The sequence below is a fragment of the Bubalus bubalis genome, chromosome 3 (assembly GCF_019923935.1).
Source record: "Bubalus bubalis isolate 160015118507 breed Murrah chromosome 3, NDDB_SH_1, whole genome shotgun sequence".
Classification (NCBI taxonomy): domain Eukaryota; kingdom Metazoa; phylum Chordata; class Mammalia; order Artiodactyla; family Bovidae; genus Bubalus; species Bubalus bubalis.
The window spans coordinates 163,365,256-163,379,970 of record NC_059159.1 but is presented as its reverse complement, the minus strand read 5'-3'; the positions used below and the strand labels follow the sequence as shown (position 1 = coordinate 163,379,970).

The 14,715-nt window shown below is 40.6% G+C and overlaps 1 protein-coding gene across 1 annotated transcript in view; it reads left to right on the top strand.

Moving 5' to 3' along the window:
* The window catches only part of SUSD1 (sushi domain containing 1), a 136,170-nt gene that overhangs the window by 19,472 nt on the left and 101,983 nt on the right, over positions 1–14,715 (top strand). The window contains exons 4-5 of the mRNA XM_044940451.2: positions 9,970–10,122; positions 10,991–11,170. Coding sequence (XP_044796386.2) covers positions 9,970–10,122; positions 10,991–11,170 — 333 coding nt within the window. The remainder of the gene's footprint in view (positions 1–9,969; positions 10,123–10,990; positions 11,171–14,715) is intronic.

Genomic DNA, 14,715 nt, shown 5'->3' with positions numbered 1-14,715 from the left:
ACAGTGACTCTTCTTAAAAAGCTTTGTGATATTTAAAGGTTTGGAGGAGACACAAAGAGAGAGGAGAGCATTTTTTATCTTTTTCCCAGGAAGCTCAGGTTCTGATGCTCTGATTCATTCTTCCTCTTGACCTGTACCAAGGTGAAATTCCCTCAAAGGGTACATTTGATTTATTCTTGGCATGAATGAGCACGTTCCCTCAGAGAAAACATTTTATAATATCTTGTTGTTTTAGGTAGCAAATTACTTCCTACATGATTGCAGAAGTGCAGTGTTGCGGAATTAAGTTAGGTGCCTTAAAAAAAAAACAACTTGGAAGATGATGGTTCATTCAATATACATTTTTCATGCACTTCCTACGTGCCAAGGCTGTGCTAGTAGGAGGTGATGGCAGACAGCTAATTTCAGTATAATGTATTAGTCATGGGTAAGCAGAGGGTGCTTTCCAGAGTCTGGAATCCTTGGAGGCACTTACCTTGGAAGTGGGTGAGAGATGCGGTGCTTTCGGGAGGACTTAACACCTGAAATTGTGTTTTCAAGTCTGTGGGAATTTGACAGGAAAAATTTTGTAACAGGATATTTCAGTACAGTTTCCAAGGATGCATTATGTTTTTTAAAGGATACGAAGAAGAAAAAGAAAGAAAGAAATATATGCAAGGGCCAAATAGATGTCAGCTTAGGAAGAACTGACCTTCCTGGAACAAAATCCTTATCTAGGCTCTGCTTCTATTTATTCTACTTCTTATAATTATTTGGTGACCTTCCCCTTTAAAAAAAAAATTGAGGTATAATTAATTAAACCACAAAATGCCCTCTTTTAAAGGGTACAATTCAGTGGTTTTCAGTATAATTCAAAAAAGTTGTGCAACAATCTCCACTATCTGATTTTAGAACCTCCCTTTAACCCTCAAAAGAAACCCCATATCCAATGGCAGTTATTCCAATTACTTTTTTTTTTTTTTGAGGCCTTTATTTATTACTTTGTAAAACCTGATGGATGACTTTTCTTGATGACACTGAGTTTCTTCCAGAATCCCAGTTTCACAGGAACACCAGTGGACTTTAGGTAGGGCAGAAGCTTTAGCAAGTTTTGGGGTATCAGCAGTTATCTAGTGCTTGCCTGGAACCAGAAGATTATAAATCCCAGTTCTTGAATTCTGAGAAATTCCTGTGACTTGCTGTTCATTGTACTCTGCAGGGTTCAAGTCAAGTTTAGGAGCTGTTGCAGGTAGGCCTCCTTGGATGTCACTGAGTATAGATGAGGGCTGAGCAGCAGCAGTTCTAGTGCTGGAGAACCCACAGACGTTCTGGTCCCCAGGCTGCCCCTGGAATGACTCCTGGCGATCATGGAAACTTTGCGATGAGCCACAACCCAGGGGAAGAAGCTCTATGGCACTTGCAGCGTGAGGGCATTCCAAAATGCCGGAGGCCTGGACAAAGAAAGGCATTGTTGTCCCTCATGATGGTCTTCATTTCTTCACATCCTTGCCAACACTGGATAATATCAATAACAGTCCCCATCTTAAATAGGTGTTTGTGTTCCTCTAATGTGGCTTCCTAAGATATAGGTTTCTGAGCTGAATTTGGCATTTGAGGAGGGACTGTGGCCTCTGTTTTAGAGCATTTAAATGAAAGAGGAGAGTGAAAAAGTTGGCTTAAAGCACAACATTCAGAAAACTAAGATTATGGCATCTGGTCCCATCACTTCATGGCAGATAGATGGGGAAACAGTGGAAACAGCAGCTGACTTTGTTTTTTTGGGCTCCAAAATCACTGCAGATGGCGATTGCAGCAATGAAATTAAAAGACGCTTGCTCCTTGGAAGGAAAGCTATGACCAACCTAGACAGCATATTAAAAAGCAGAGACATTACTTTGCCAACAAGGGTCTGTCTAGTCAAGGCTATGGTTTTTCCAGTGGTCATGTATGGCTGTGAGAGTTGGACTATAAAAAAAGCTGAGCACTGAAGAATTGATGCTTTTGAACAGTGGTGTTGGAGAAGACTCTTGAGAGTCCCTTGGACTGCAAGGAAATCCAACCAGTCCATCCTAAAGGAGATCAGTCCTGGGTGTTCATTGGAAGGACTGATGTTGAGGTTGAAACTCCAATACTTTGGCCACCTGATGCAAAGAGCTGACTCATTGGAAAAGACCCTGATGCTGGGAAAGATTGAGGGCAGGAGGAGAAGGGGACGACAGAGGATGAGTTGATGGATGGCATCATCGACTCGATGGACATGGGTTTGGGTGGACTCCGGGAGTTGGTGATGGACAGGGAGGCCTGGTGTGCTGCAGTTCATGGGGTTGCAAAGAGTTGGACATGACTGAGCGACTGAACTGAACTGAACTGAAATCTAGCATTTAAATCAACAAGCCGTGTGGCCACTCCCCTGCCACTAGTCAAGAACCCCGTGTGAGGATGTGTACGTGTGCATGCTCATTGCTCATGGTCAGGGTCAGGTGTGGGTTAGGAGTGGCTTGTGCTCTAGGGAGAGCTGAGTCAGTAGAGAGGCGAGGCCCATTCACATATTGGCTAACAAGTATTGAGGACCAAAGATCAAGCAGGCACTGTGTTAAGTGCTTTCCACATGTTTTATTTAATCTGTGCCAAAAAACTCTACTATAATTAACTTCATTTTATAGAAGTGGTTTAGAAAGGTTAAAGAACAGACATTAGTACAACTAGTAGGTAGCAGAGTCAATTCTCCAACCTGGGTCTGTTTGACTTTCAAATCCATGAAAGAATTTTAAATAGAGAACATCCAGGGCTCTGGGATGAGGTCAGAGTGTCTTGCTTGGTTTTGCTTTATTTTCTACCAGAGAATGGTTCTGGCTGTGGATAAAGCTAAGTAATATTATATATAGAATGAGGCATAGGGAATCTCTCTCTTGATTAGTTAACTATGTTAATACGGTTGCTCAGAACTTTTTTTTCTTCACAAGCAAACATGTTATAACCTTGGAGACCCAATGGAATCTACCACTACATGGAGAGTTTGTCCTGTTGAGCTTAACATGTCTATCCAGTCAAGATCTAGAACAGTTTAGTAAAGGTATGCTTTGGGAGCATTAGGAAGTAGCAGAGGATTAAATGTGAAAATCATGTCGTACTCATCTCAGTGATATATGGTAAATACATCTAGACTTCCTTAAGGCAACTGATGTTCCTGACAATCTCTGTGGATGAGACAGAGAATTATTCATTGGATGATGTTAAAATTAGATTGTAAAGGAAGAAACAGTGTGGTGTAGTGTTTACGGATATGGTCTCAGAAGCCAGACACATGGCTTCTGATTCTAGCCTTTCCACTGTTTAACCTGCGTGGCTTCAGGTTAACCATTCAATGCTTCAGTTACTTCATCTGTCAAATGGGGATAATAATAGCATCAACCTCTCAGGGGTTTTGTGAAGAATAAATAAGATGGAAAATGATCATTAATAAATGATGAAGTGTTTAGAACAGTGCTTGACATGCACAAGATGCCATGCAGGAGTTATCGTTATTAACAGTCATTATAACAATTATTGTTATTAGGCTGTTGAATGACTGTACACAAAGAAAACGGATTAATGCCTGCAGTGACTCATACAGAGCTAATCAGCATCTAGAAACTCCAAGTGTTTTCCATACCACTGCATTTTTGCCTTATAATACTTCGACCTTTTATTTTTAGTAGCTCCTGAAAAATTAATTTATTCCTACTCACTACATTTTTAGGAATCTGGGGCAGGTGGACAGGCTGGAAAATGGTTTCTGTGTTAAAAATGTATACATAAACACATTTTACAAATTCCTCAGTGGGAAAAAAAAATCTTACTAAGCTAAGATGATAGATCCAGTCTAGGAACATGGTGCTGAAATCATTTCTAAACTTTGTACTAGATTGAGATTGATTTTAAGAATCTTTTCTTAACAGTTACCCACACTTCCATGATTTTGTTATCAACAGTGTTTGTTGGGTTTGCCTGGTGGCTCAGTTGAATCTGCCTGCCAATTCAGGAGACACGGGTTTCATCCTGGATCTGGGAAGATCCCACATGCAAATAAGCCCATGTGCCACAACTATTGAGCCTGTGCTCTAGAGCCCGGGAGCTGCAACTGCTGAAGTCTGTGCTCCCTAGAGCCCGTGCTCCCTAGAGCCTGTGCTCCCTGCTCTGAAACAACAAAGGCCACGGTGATAAGAAACCTGGACACCTCAACTAGAGAGTAGCCCCTGTTCGCTGCAACTAGAGGAAAAGCCCACAGAGCAACAAAGACCCAGCACAGCCCAAAGTAGATAAGTTAATAAAATTATAGAAAAAAGAGCAAAAAACAATGTTTGTTTGACTGGTTTCACTTCTCACCACCCTTTGTTGTGTTTTATGATGTCTTCTCCTTTCTTGAAAATATTTATTCTGATTTTTTTTTTTGTCAGTAGTGTGGTTCTTGAGATCATTCATGTTCTACAATGTCATTCCTTTCCTTAAATATAGCACAATGTTTTGCTCTCTTTTCCTTAGAACTCTGTACATATTACTCCTGTACTATCTGGCATTTAGTGTTTCAGACAAGAAGTCCTGGGTCAGATTGCTTCTCTTTTCCTCATAAATTACTATTCCCTTCTCTCAGGAGGTTTATAGATTTTTCTCTTCTTCCTTGAAACCCAGAATGACTCATTTTTCAACATTCATACCTGTCACCTTAAAAAGCTATTTTTATTTGAATACAAAACTGGTGCAGTTTTTCTTTTGATATTAAATTTTTATATATATACTCCATTTTCTTCCATAATTCCTTTTAAATAGATATTGAATGTTTTGGGTCTGTCCTCATATTATTTTTTTGTCCCATAGTTTCTATCTTAGATAATTAATTTTTCTATGTGTTTTAGAGAATTCCTTGAGTTGAAATTTGTGAATTTATTTTCAGTGCCTCTATTGAGCTTTTTTTTTTGGCATTTGTATTTTGTTTTTAATTTCCAAGACTTCATTTTTTTTTCCCTCAGAAATTCCTTTTTTCATTAATACAGTATCTTCTTCACCTTATTTGGATTTCAGCATCTCTTCCTATGTCAGGAGTGTCTTGGTTATTTCTTACTGAGTAACTCTACTCCTCCCACCCCACAACTCCCCCCAAATTTAGTGGTTTAAAACAACAATTTATTATTTGTTGCAATTCTGTGGCTAGGTGGTTTTGTCACTTGTGTACACATATTCAAGTGGTGGCTGGATTAGGTGGCTGATGAAAGAAGGCCTGTCTCACATATGGCTTGGTTGGGGTTTGTGTGTGTGTGTTCAGTTGTGTCCGACTCTTTGCGACCCTATGGACTGTAGCTCTCCAGGCTCCTCTGACCATGGCGTGGGATTTTCCAGACAATACTGGAGTGGGTTGCCATTTCCTACTCCAGGAGCTCTATCCATGTCTCTTGCGTCTCCTGTGTTGGCAGGTGGATTCTTTACCACTAACGTCACCTGGACCTTGATTCTAGCTGTCAAGCAGGCCACCTTAGTTCTCCTTCATGCGGTGTCGCATCTTTAGGGCCTCTCTGACCGGCCTGTCTCTCAAGCACCGCAGCCTGGGTTTTCTGTAGCGTGGACACTGGATTCCAGCTGAGGGAGAGAGGAGGCTGCCAGGCATCGTCTAAGGCGATGTCCAGAGCAGGCGCCATGTTGCTTCTGCCAAGTTCCTTTGGACAAAGCCAGTCTCAAGACCAGCTCAGGAGGAGGGGAAATGGATTCCATTCTTGATGGGCAGAGAGGCAAGAAAGGAAGGGAAGAGATGTTGACAGCCCTCGCTGGAGCCCATTTCCCACACAGTTTCCCAAAGATGTAGGTTGGTCAGAATTGGTCCCTTGGGTCTCCTCAAGCAACTGAATGAATTACTGTTTCCCAGACAACAACCAGCTAGCAATGAGGTAGGTATTCCTTGGTCCAAAACCCAAAACCAAACAAACTAGTATATAGACTATTTGTTGCTAAGTCGCTTCAGTTTTGTCCAACTCTGTGCAACCCCATAGACGACAGCCCACCAGGCTCCCCCATCCCTGAGATTCTCCAGGCAAGAAGACTGGAGTGGGTTGCGATTTCCTCCTCCAATGCATGAAAGTGAAAAGTGAAAGTGAAGCCGCTCAGTCCTGTCCCACTCCTAGCGACCCCATGGACTGCAGCCTACCAGGCTCCTCTGTCCATGGTATTTTCCAGGCAAGAGTGCTGGAGTGGGGTGCCATTGCCTTCTCCAATAAAGACTATAGTGAATTTTAATAAAATCACTAAACAAAAATACAAAAGGATTCTGAGATTATATTCTTCCTTTTGGGGGGGGCATTGTTAAAATGTTCTATTTTATTTTTTAAATGAAATGATAGTGTTAGTTTTTTTGGGGAAAAAAAGACTTTACTGGAAAATTAGAATATTTGTCAAAGAAAAGAAATGCAAGAAGGCAAAGTGGTTGTCTGAGGAGATTTTACAAATAGCTGAGGAAAGAAGAGAAGCAAAAGGTAAAGGAGAAAGGGGAAGATAATACCCAACTGAATACAGAGTTCCAGAGAACAGCAAAGAGAGATGAAAAGGCCTTCTTAAGTGAACCATGCAAAGAAATAGAGGAAAACAATAGAATGGGAAAGACTAGAGGTCTCTTCAAGAAAACTGGAGATATTAAGGGAACATTTCATGCAAGGATGGGCATGATAAAGGACAAAAATGGTAAGATTAAGAAGAGGTGGTAAGAACACAGAAGAACTATACAAAAAAGGTCTCAGTGACCTGGATAACCATGATGGTGTGGTCACTCACCTAGAGCCAGACATCCTGGAGTGTCAAGTAAAGTGGGCCTTAGGAAGCATCACTATGAACAAAGCTAGAGGAGGTGACAGAACTCCAGATGAGCTATTTCAAATCCTAAAAGATGATGCTGTGAAAGTGCTGCACTCAATATGCCAGCAAATTTGGAAAATTCAGCAGTGGCCACAGGACTGGAAAAGGTCAGTTTTCATTCCAGTCCCAAAGGAGGGCAATGCCAAAGAATGCTCAAGCTACAGTTGCACTTATTTCATATGTTAGCAAGGATATGCTCAAAATCCTTCAAATGAGGCTTCAGCAGCGAACTGAGAATTTCCAGATGTACAAGCTGAGTTTAGAAAAGGCAGAGGAACCAGAGACCAGATTACCAACATTTGTTGGATCATGAAGAAAACAAGGGGATTCTAGAAGAATATCTACTTCTTCTTCATTGACTACACTAAAGCCTTTGACTATGTGGAACACAACAAACTGTGGAAAATTCTTAAAGAGATGGGAATACCAGACCACCTTACCTGTCTTCTGAGAAACTTGTATGTGGGTCAAGAAGCAACAGTTAGAACCTTACATGGAACAACTGAGTGCTTCAAAATTGGGAAAGGAGTATGACAAGGCTGTGTATTGTCACCCTGCTGTTTAACTACTATGCAGAGCACATCATGCAAAATGCCAGGCTGGATGAAGCACAAGCTGGAATCAAGATTGCCGGGAGAAATATCAACAACATCAGATATGCAGTTGACACCAACTCTAATGGCACAAAGTGAAGAGGAATTAAAGAGCCACTTGATGAGGGTGAAAGAGGAACGTGAAAAAGCTGGCTTGAAACTCAGTATTCCAAAACTAAGATCTTGGTAGCTGGTCCCATCACTTCATGGTAAATAGAAGGGGAAAAAGTGGAAGCAGTGACAGATTTTATTTTCTTGGGCTCCCAAATTATTGGATACAGTGACTGCAATCATGAAATTAAAAGAATTTTACTCCTGGGAAGAAAAGCTATGACAAACCTAGACAATATATTAAAAAGCAGAGATGTCACTTTGCCGACAGAGGTCCATTTAGTCAAAGCTATGGTTTTTCCAGTAGTTCATGTATGGATGTGGGAGTTGGACCATAAAAAATGCTGAGTGCTAAAGAATTGATGCTTTTGAATTGTGGTGCTGGAGAAGATTCTTGAGAGTTCCTTGGACTACAAGGAGATCAAGCCAGTCAATTCTAAAGGAAATCAGTCCTGAATATTCATTGGAAGGACTGATGCTGAAGCTGATGCTCTAGTACTTTGGCCACCAGATGCAAAGAGCTGACTCATTGGAAAAGACCCTGATGATGGGAAAGACTAAAGGAAAAAAGAGAAGGGGGCAACAGAGGATGAGATGATTAGATAGCATCATTGCCTCAATGGACATGAATTTGAGCAAACTCTGAGAGCTAGTGGAAGACAGAGGAGCCTGGCAGTCCATGGGGTTGCAAAGAGTTGGACTGCTGCTGCTGCTGCTAAGTCGCTTCAGTCGTGTCCGACTCTGTGCGACCCCATATATGGCAGCCCACCAGGCTTCCTCGTCCTTGGGATTCTCCAGGCAAGAACACTGGAGTGGATTGCCATTTCCTTCTCCAATGCATGAAAGTGAAAAGTGAAAGTGAAGTCGCTCAGTCGTTTCCGACTCTAGCGAACCCATGGACTGCAGCCCACCAGGCTCCTCCGTCCATGGGATTTTCCAGGCAAAAGTACTGGAGTGGGGTGCCATTGCCTTCTCCGAAGAGTTGGACAGGACTTAGCAATTGAATAACAACAACAACATCATCAACAATATCAGTTTTTCCAAAACTACACGTCTTTGAAATCCCAGAGTCTGAGAATAACCAGATTTTCTTCAGTCACACTGCCCCTCCTGTCCTCTGTCACCCTGATAGTTCTGGCAAATGTCCTGGAAAAAGTCCCCTTTTACTTAAGGTACTTTTCTTTCTCTAGGTGAAATTGGTGTGTCTGTGGCTCTGATGGAGTTTCTAAAGCTTTAAATTTTGTTCACTAAGCCAAATCTGAGGGGAAAAACTGCTAACTTGCAGAAAGATTTCTTTTTTTCAGCCTCTGAATGATTGTGTGGTTTTTACTCCTATACCTGCTACCACTGGCAATCTTCAACCAAAGGGAAAAGTCTGCTAAGAAGCACGTCTTATCCTTTTTGAAGGCTGTTTTCAGCACTTCTGGTCTTGGTAAAATTAGTGAGACCCTTCTAAGTGGCTTCTTTTCTTCTTGCTTTATGCTCATGAAACATTTTTCACTCTGGTCTAAGCTGTTTTGTATTAGGAGTTCTTCAGATATTTTAACATGAAGTTGATGCCAGCCTTATTTTATAGTAATTTAATTTTTTAGCATACTTCTTTGGGTTCATTTTGTTGGTTTGTCAAGAGAGTTGGTAATAGTTGTTGGCTTTTATAAGTTTTCAGAACACATTGACAAATATTTATTGAGCACCTCTTGGTGCCTATGATATGGAGGACACAGCAGAAGAACTCTTAAGGAGTACAACAAATTTGTGATACAGTTACAAACAAATGCATCTGCTTAAAAGTGTAGATTGAGAGTATGAGAAGTGGCGATCAGGAAGAATGGATAAAGAAGATGTGCCACATATACACAATGGAATATTACTCAGCCGTTAAAAAGAACAAAATAATGCCATTTGCAGCAACATGGGTGGACCTAGAGATTGTCACACTGAGTGAAGTAAGTCAGACAGAAAAGGAGAAATAGCATACAACATCCTGTATATGTGGAATCTAAAAAAAATGATGTAAATGAACTTATGAAACAGAGACTCACAAACTTTGAGAATAATCTTATGGTTGCTGGGAGGTAGGGAAAGGGGATAGTTTGGGAGTTTGGGATGGACATGTACGCACTGCTATTTTAAAAACGGATAACCAACAAGGACCTACTATCTAGTTTAGGGAACTCTGCTTAGTGTTATGTGGCAGCCTGGATGGGTGGGGAGTTGGGGGAGAATGGATACAAGTATATGTCTGGGAGAGTCCCTTCTCTATTCACTTGAAACTATCACAATATTGATACTTGGCTTTACCTCAATACAAAATAAAAAGTTAAATCCCCCACCACAAAGAAGAAATGGCTGTCACAATGTCCAACCCTTTTCTCCTTTTTGTTTTTCTCTCCCTTCTTGTATGGGTCTCAAGACATAGATGAGTGTGAGGTTTCCAGCCGGTGCAGGCGTGGAGGACGGTGTGTGAACACTCGTGGGAGCTACGAATGCTACTGTATGGATGGGTACTTGCCAAAAGGTGGACCTGAGCCTTTCCATCCGACCAGAGATGCCACGTCATGCACAGGTGGGTTCCTGCCAAAGAATGCAGCAGCCGAAGGTGAGAGTCTGTTGATGACTCTCCTGCTCTGAGCCTAAGTTTAGGAGTCTGTGTGGAGGATGTTGGTGGGAATTTGTGTTTTGCATATTTATAACCTATAAAATTAAGTAATAGTCATGATAGAGGGGGCTATATTAAAGTTAAAAAAACTTTAGGCATTTTTGTAGTTAATAGATACTCAGATATTAACCATTATATTAGATAGTAAACACAGCTAATCTGGTAAGGACCAGCATCTCAAAAGTTACCAAGGAAGTTGTAAAGGCTTATATATTTTAGGATATTGTGCAAAACGAAATTTATACTTTGTTGGGCTAGGCGTCTCTTTGTTGTTGTTTAGTCCCTAAGTCATGTTTGACTTTTTTGCAACCCTGTTGACTGTAGCCCACCAGTCTCCTGTCCGTGGCATTTCCCGGACAAGGATACTGGAGTGGGTTACCGTTTCCTTCTTCAGGGGATCTTCCTGACTCAGGGATCGAACTCACGTCTCCTGCATTGGGATCGAACTCACGTCTCCTGCATTGGCCGGTGGGTTCTTTACCCCTGAGTCACCAGGAAAGCCCATAGGCTTGTCTTTAGTTAGTGTAAATTAGCAAGAGTTGATTGCCAGATCCTTTCAGTTTTGTGCTGTTGCTTGTGGAAGACCAGATGACTAAATAGAGACACTCATTGGAAACGTGCCCAAAGTCTTATAGAAATGAGTCAGTCTATTTTAAAATATGACTCGAGTGTGTATATGTGAGGGAAGAGAGGATAAAGTAAAGATGGAAAAAGATTATGTGTTTTGAAAATACACGTTTATGTAGTAACAAGTTTGACATTAATTTATTTTCAGAAATAGACTGTGGGACCCCTCCTGAGATTCCAGGTGGCTACATCATAGGAAATTATACCTCTAGGCTTGGCAGTCAGGTTCATTATGCTTGCAAAGAAGGATTCTTCAGTGGCTCAGAAGATACAGCTTCAAGCTGCACAGCCATGGGCACGTGGGAGTCCCCCAAATTAAGTTGCCAAGGTGAGTTTTTTCAGAGGTCCAGCTTCCCAGCTTATAGCATCTGGAGGCTGTTTTCTTATTTCTGTCTAAATCTCTTCTTGGGATAATGAATGAATTAAATAAATCCAATAATTTCCTATTGATTCTACTAGGTTTCAGTTGGTTCTCTTGGTATTTAAAGGAATAATATCATCTGCTAATGATGATAATTCCATCTTTCATTTTCCCATGTTTACAATAGTCATGTTTTTCTCTTAACTGACCACTTAGCTAGTGTTTTCAGAGCAAAAGTTTAAGTAGTAGTATTGACTTTGAATTTTCTTTCCTTATTCCTGACTTTCATGGGAGTGGTTTGAGTATTTCATTATCATTCATGATTTTGGCTTTCTGATGTTACCAACATCTAGTTATGCTTTTATGTACCCTGATAGAGTGCTGTGTGCTAAATTCTGTTCTAAGCACTCATTCAGTCCTTACAATATCCCTATGAATGTGTACTATTATTATCGCACTTTACAGATGGAAAAACTGAGGCATGGAAAAGTTAAGTACTTTGAGGTTATCGGACTAGTGATAGAGCTGAAGTTTGAACTCAAAATTCTAGTTTCTGGGGTTGTATGCTTAATCATTCTGGTATACTCCTTCTGCTTTTGTGATGGAGTTGGTTTCTGGTTTGTTTTCTACTTTTGTCTTTTCATCATGTTACCAGTTTTTGGCTATATATACATGATATTAAGGAAGTATTCATCTATTTCCATTTTACTGGGGTTTGCATTATTTTTATCATGTCTTTTAAGCATGTATTAAGGTGATCATGTATACTTTTCTCCTTTTAATCAGTTATATGTTGGTTTATATTATTAAATTTCCTAATAATGATCAATGTTAGTTGCTGGAATGGATTCTTCTGGGTCTTTGGTGTTTTATTCTTTCAGTCTGGATTATATTTGCTAAATTGTATCTAAAATTCTTGCATTGATATTCATAAGTAAGATTGGTCTATTTACTTTTCTATGCTATCTTTGGTGGTATAGTTATTAATGTTATTCTAGATTTTGAGAAAAGAAAGTGAAAGCATTTCCTTCTTTCTGTATTCTCTGGAATACAATAAACAGGATTTTTGAAGACTTCACCTGGAAAACCATCTGGACGTGGCACTTGGGGAGAGGTAGTCCTTGGGATATTAAAAAAAAAAAAGAATACTTACTGGTCCTGTTTAAGTTTCCTGTTCTTTTTGATATTCATTTTGGTAATTTACATGTTCTTAGAAAAATCATCAATTTCAAATTTATTTGCAGAGAGAAGGGTAAGGCACTCACTTACTTTACACTCAGTTACTTTTTGATTTCCTGTAGTTATATGTGTTATAATACTGAAATATTGGAGACAGTTTCAAATGTCTATTGATAAAGAAAGAAATTAGTCAAATAAATCATAGCATATACATGAGATGGAATATTCTATAGCTAATCTGTTGAAAAGAATGTTTACTGACATAGGTATATTAATAGTATATTACTGAATTACAAACCATATGAATAATATGCCCTTAATTTTGAAAATTTTCATATATACATATGTTTATGAAAAAGTTCAGAAAGCTAAACATTAAAACATTAACTGTGCAGAGGAATTCCCTGGTGATCCAGTGGTTAGGACTCTACACTTCCACTGCAGGGGGCATGGGTTTGGTCCCTGGTGGGCGAACCAAGCTCCTGTATTCCATGCTGCTGTGCTTAGTCGCTCAGTCATGTCCAACTCTTTGTGACCCCATGGACTGTAGCCCTCCAGTCTCCTCTGTCAATGGGGATTCTCCAGGCAAGAATACTGGAGTGGGTTGCCATGCCGTCTCCAGGGGATCTTTCCAACCCAGGGATCAAACCCAGCTCTCCCACACTGCAGGCGAATTCTTTACTGTCTGAGTCACCAGGGACGCCCCCTGCATGCCATAGGGTGCAGCCAAAACAAAGCAAAACAAACCCCGAAAATGTTATTGAAGGAATTTTTTTTTTTTACGTATTAGACAAAGTAACAAAGTTGTTTCCATTTTGGAAAAAAGAAAATAAAGCAATTTTCATGGACTTAATTGTGTAGCTGAGAAACCTCAGTGATGGGCTTGGCTAAGTTAATCCTTTTGATATTCTGATTTGCGATTCAGGCTCTAACGAACTCTGATAATTGTCATCCTGGGGGTTAAGGAATTCTAAAAGTACATTTTAGTTCTCACATTGTCTTTCTGTGGATCAATTAAAATACAGAACTGAGATTAAAATGTGCCATAATGCATGTCAAAGAACTCCCTAGAGATTTACGTAAGAAACTTCACATAAGACAGTTCGTATTACTTTGAAAATCAGTCGTCATCCAGATTATTGAACTGAGAATGTAGAAAGTTAATTTAGAGAAGAGTGCTTGTTCCATTCCCCAAAGAACTGTCACTTAGCAGGTCTTCATTTCTTTCTTCCCTCCGGTAATAACTGTTCCCTGTGCTTGCTGACACCCTCCCCCGTGTCACCACATGGCCACTGGCTTCTCCCTGCTGTGCTTTCTCTCTAAGCTTATGCCTTCATATTTATCCTTCTTCAGTCTTCTATGGGGCTCCAGAATCTGGGCCCTGTGCCAGCCGGCACTGTATTTTTAGTTGAGTGTTACGAAGCCACAGGAATTGGGAATTCCACTGAAAACACTAGCAAACTGTGAACTTGGATGCTGAAGAGCAGGTACTTATGAAAGGAGCAGCTGTGTGGTCCAGATGGCAGCGTGTATGTCTGATGATGGACTTCCCCACCAGAGAAGGTACAGTTGGCAGATCCTGCTGTTTGCCTTCTCCCAATTACTGGAGGCTCTGCTGCTGCTTTGGTGAGGGGGGATGGGGGGGGGCTGTGACATAAGTTCCCTGTTCAAGCAGTCCTCAGAAGTGGATGATGGAAGGGAAGATGACATCTTCCAAAATAGGTAAGAATTTGTGGAAATGTCCATCACACATTTCCAGCATCTCTCTGGAAAAGACAATCTCTAGCTTGCATTTCCTTTGTTGTTCAATTTCTAAGTCATGTCTGACTCTTTGCCGCCGCATGGACTGCAGCATGCCAGGCTTCCCTGTTCTTCACTGTCTCCCAGAGTTTGCTAAATTCGTGTCCATTGAGTTGGTGATGCCATCCAACCACTTCATCCTTTATTGCCCCCTTCTCCTGCCCTCCATCTTTCCCAGCATCAGGGTCTTTTCCAGTGAGTCAGCTCTTCACATCAGGTGGCCAAGGTATTGAAGCTTCAGCTTCAGCATCAGTCCTTCCAACAAATATTCGGGGTTGATTTCCTTAGGATTGACTGATTTGATCTCCTTGCTGTCCTAGGGATTTTCAAGAGTCTTCTCAGCACCACAGTCCTAAAGTACCAGTTCTTCAGTGCTCAGCCTTCTTTCTGGTCCAACTCTGACACCTGTATACAACTACTGGTAAAACCGTAGCTTTGACTGGACAGACCTTTGTTGGCAAAGTGATATCTCTGCTTTTTTTTTTTTTTAATTTTTATTATTATTATTATTATTTTTTGATATCTCTGCTTTT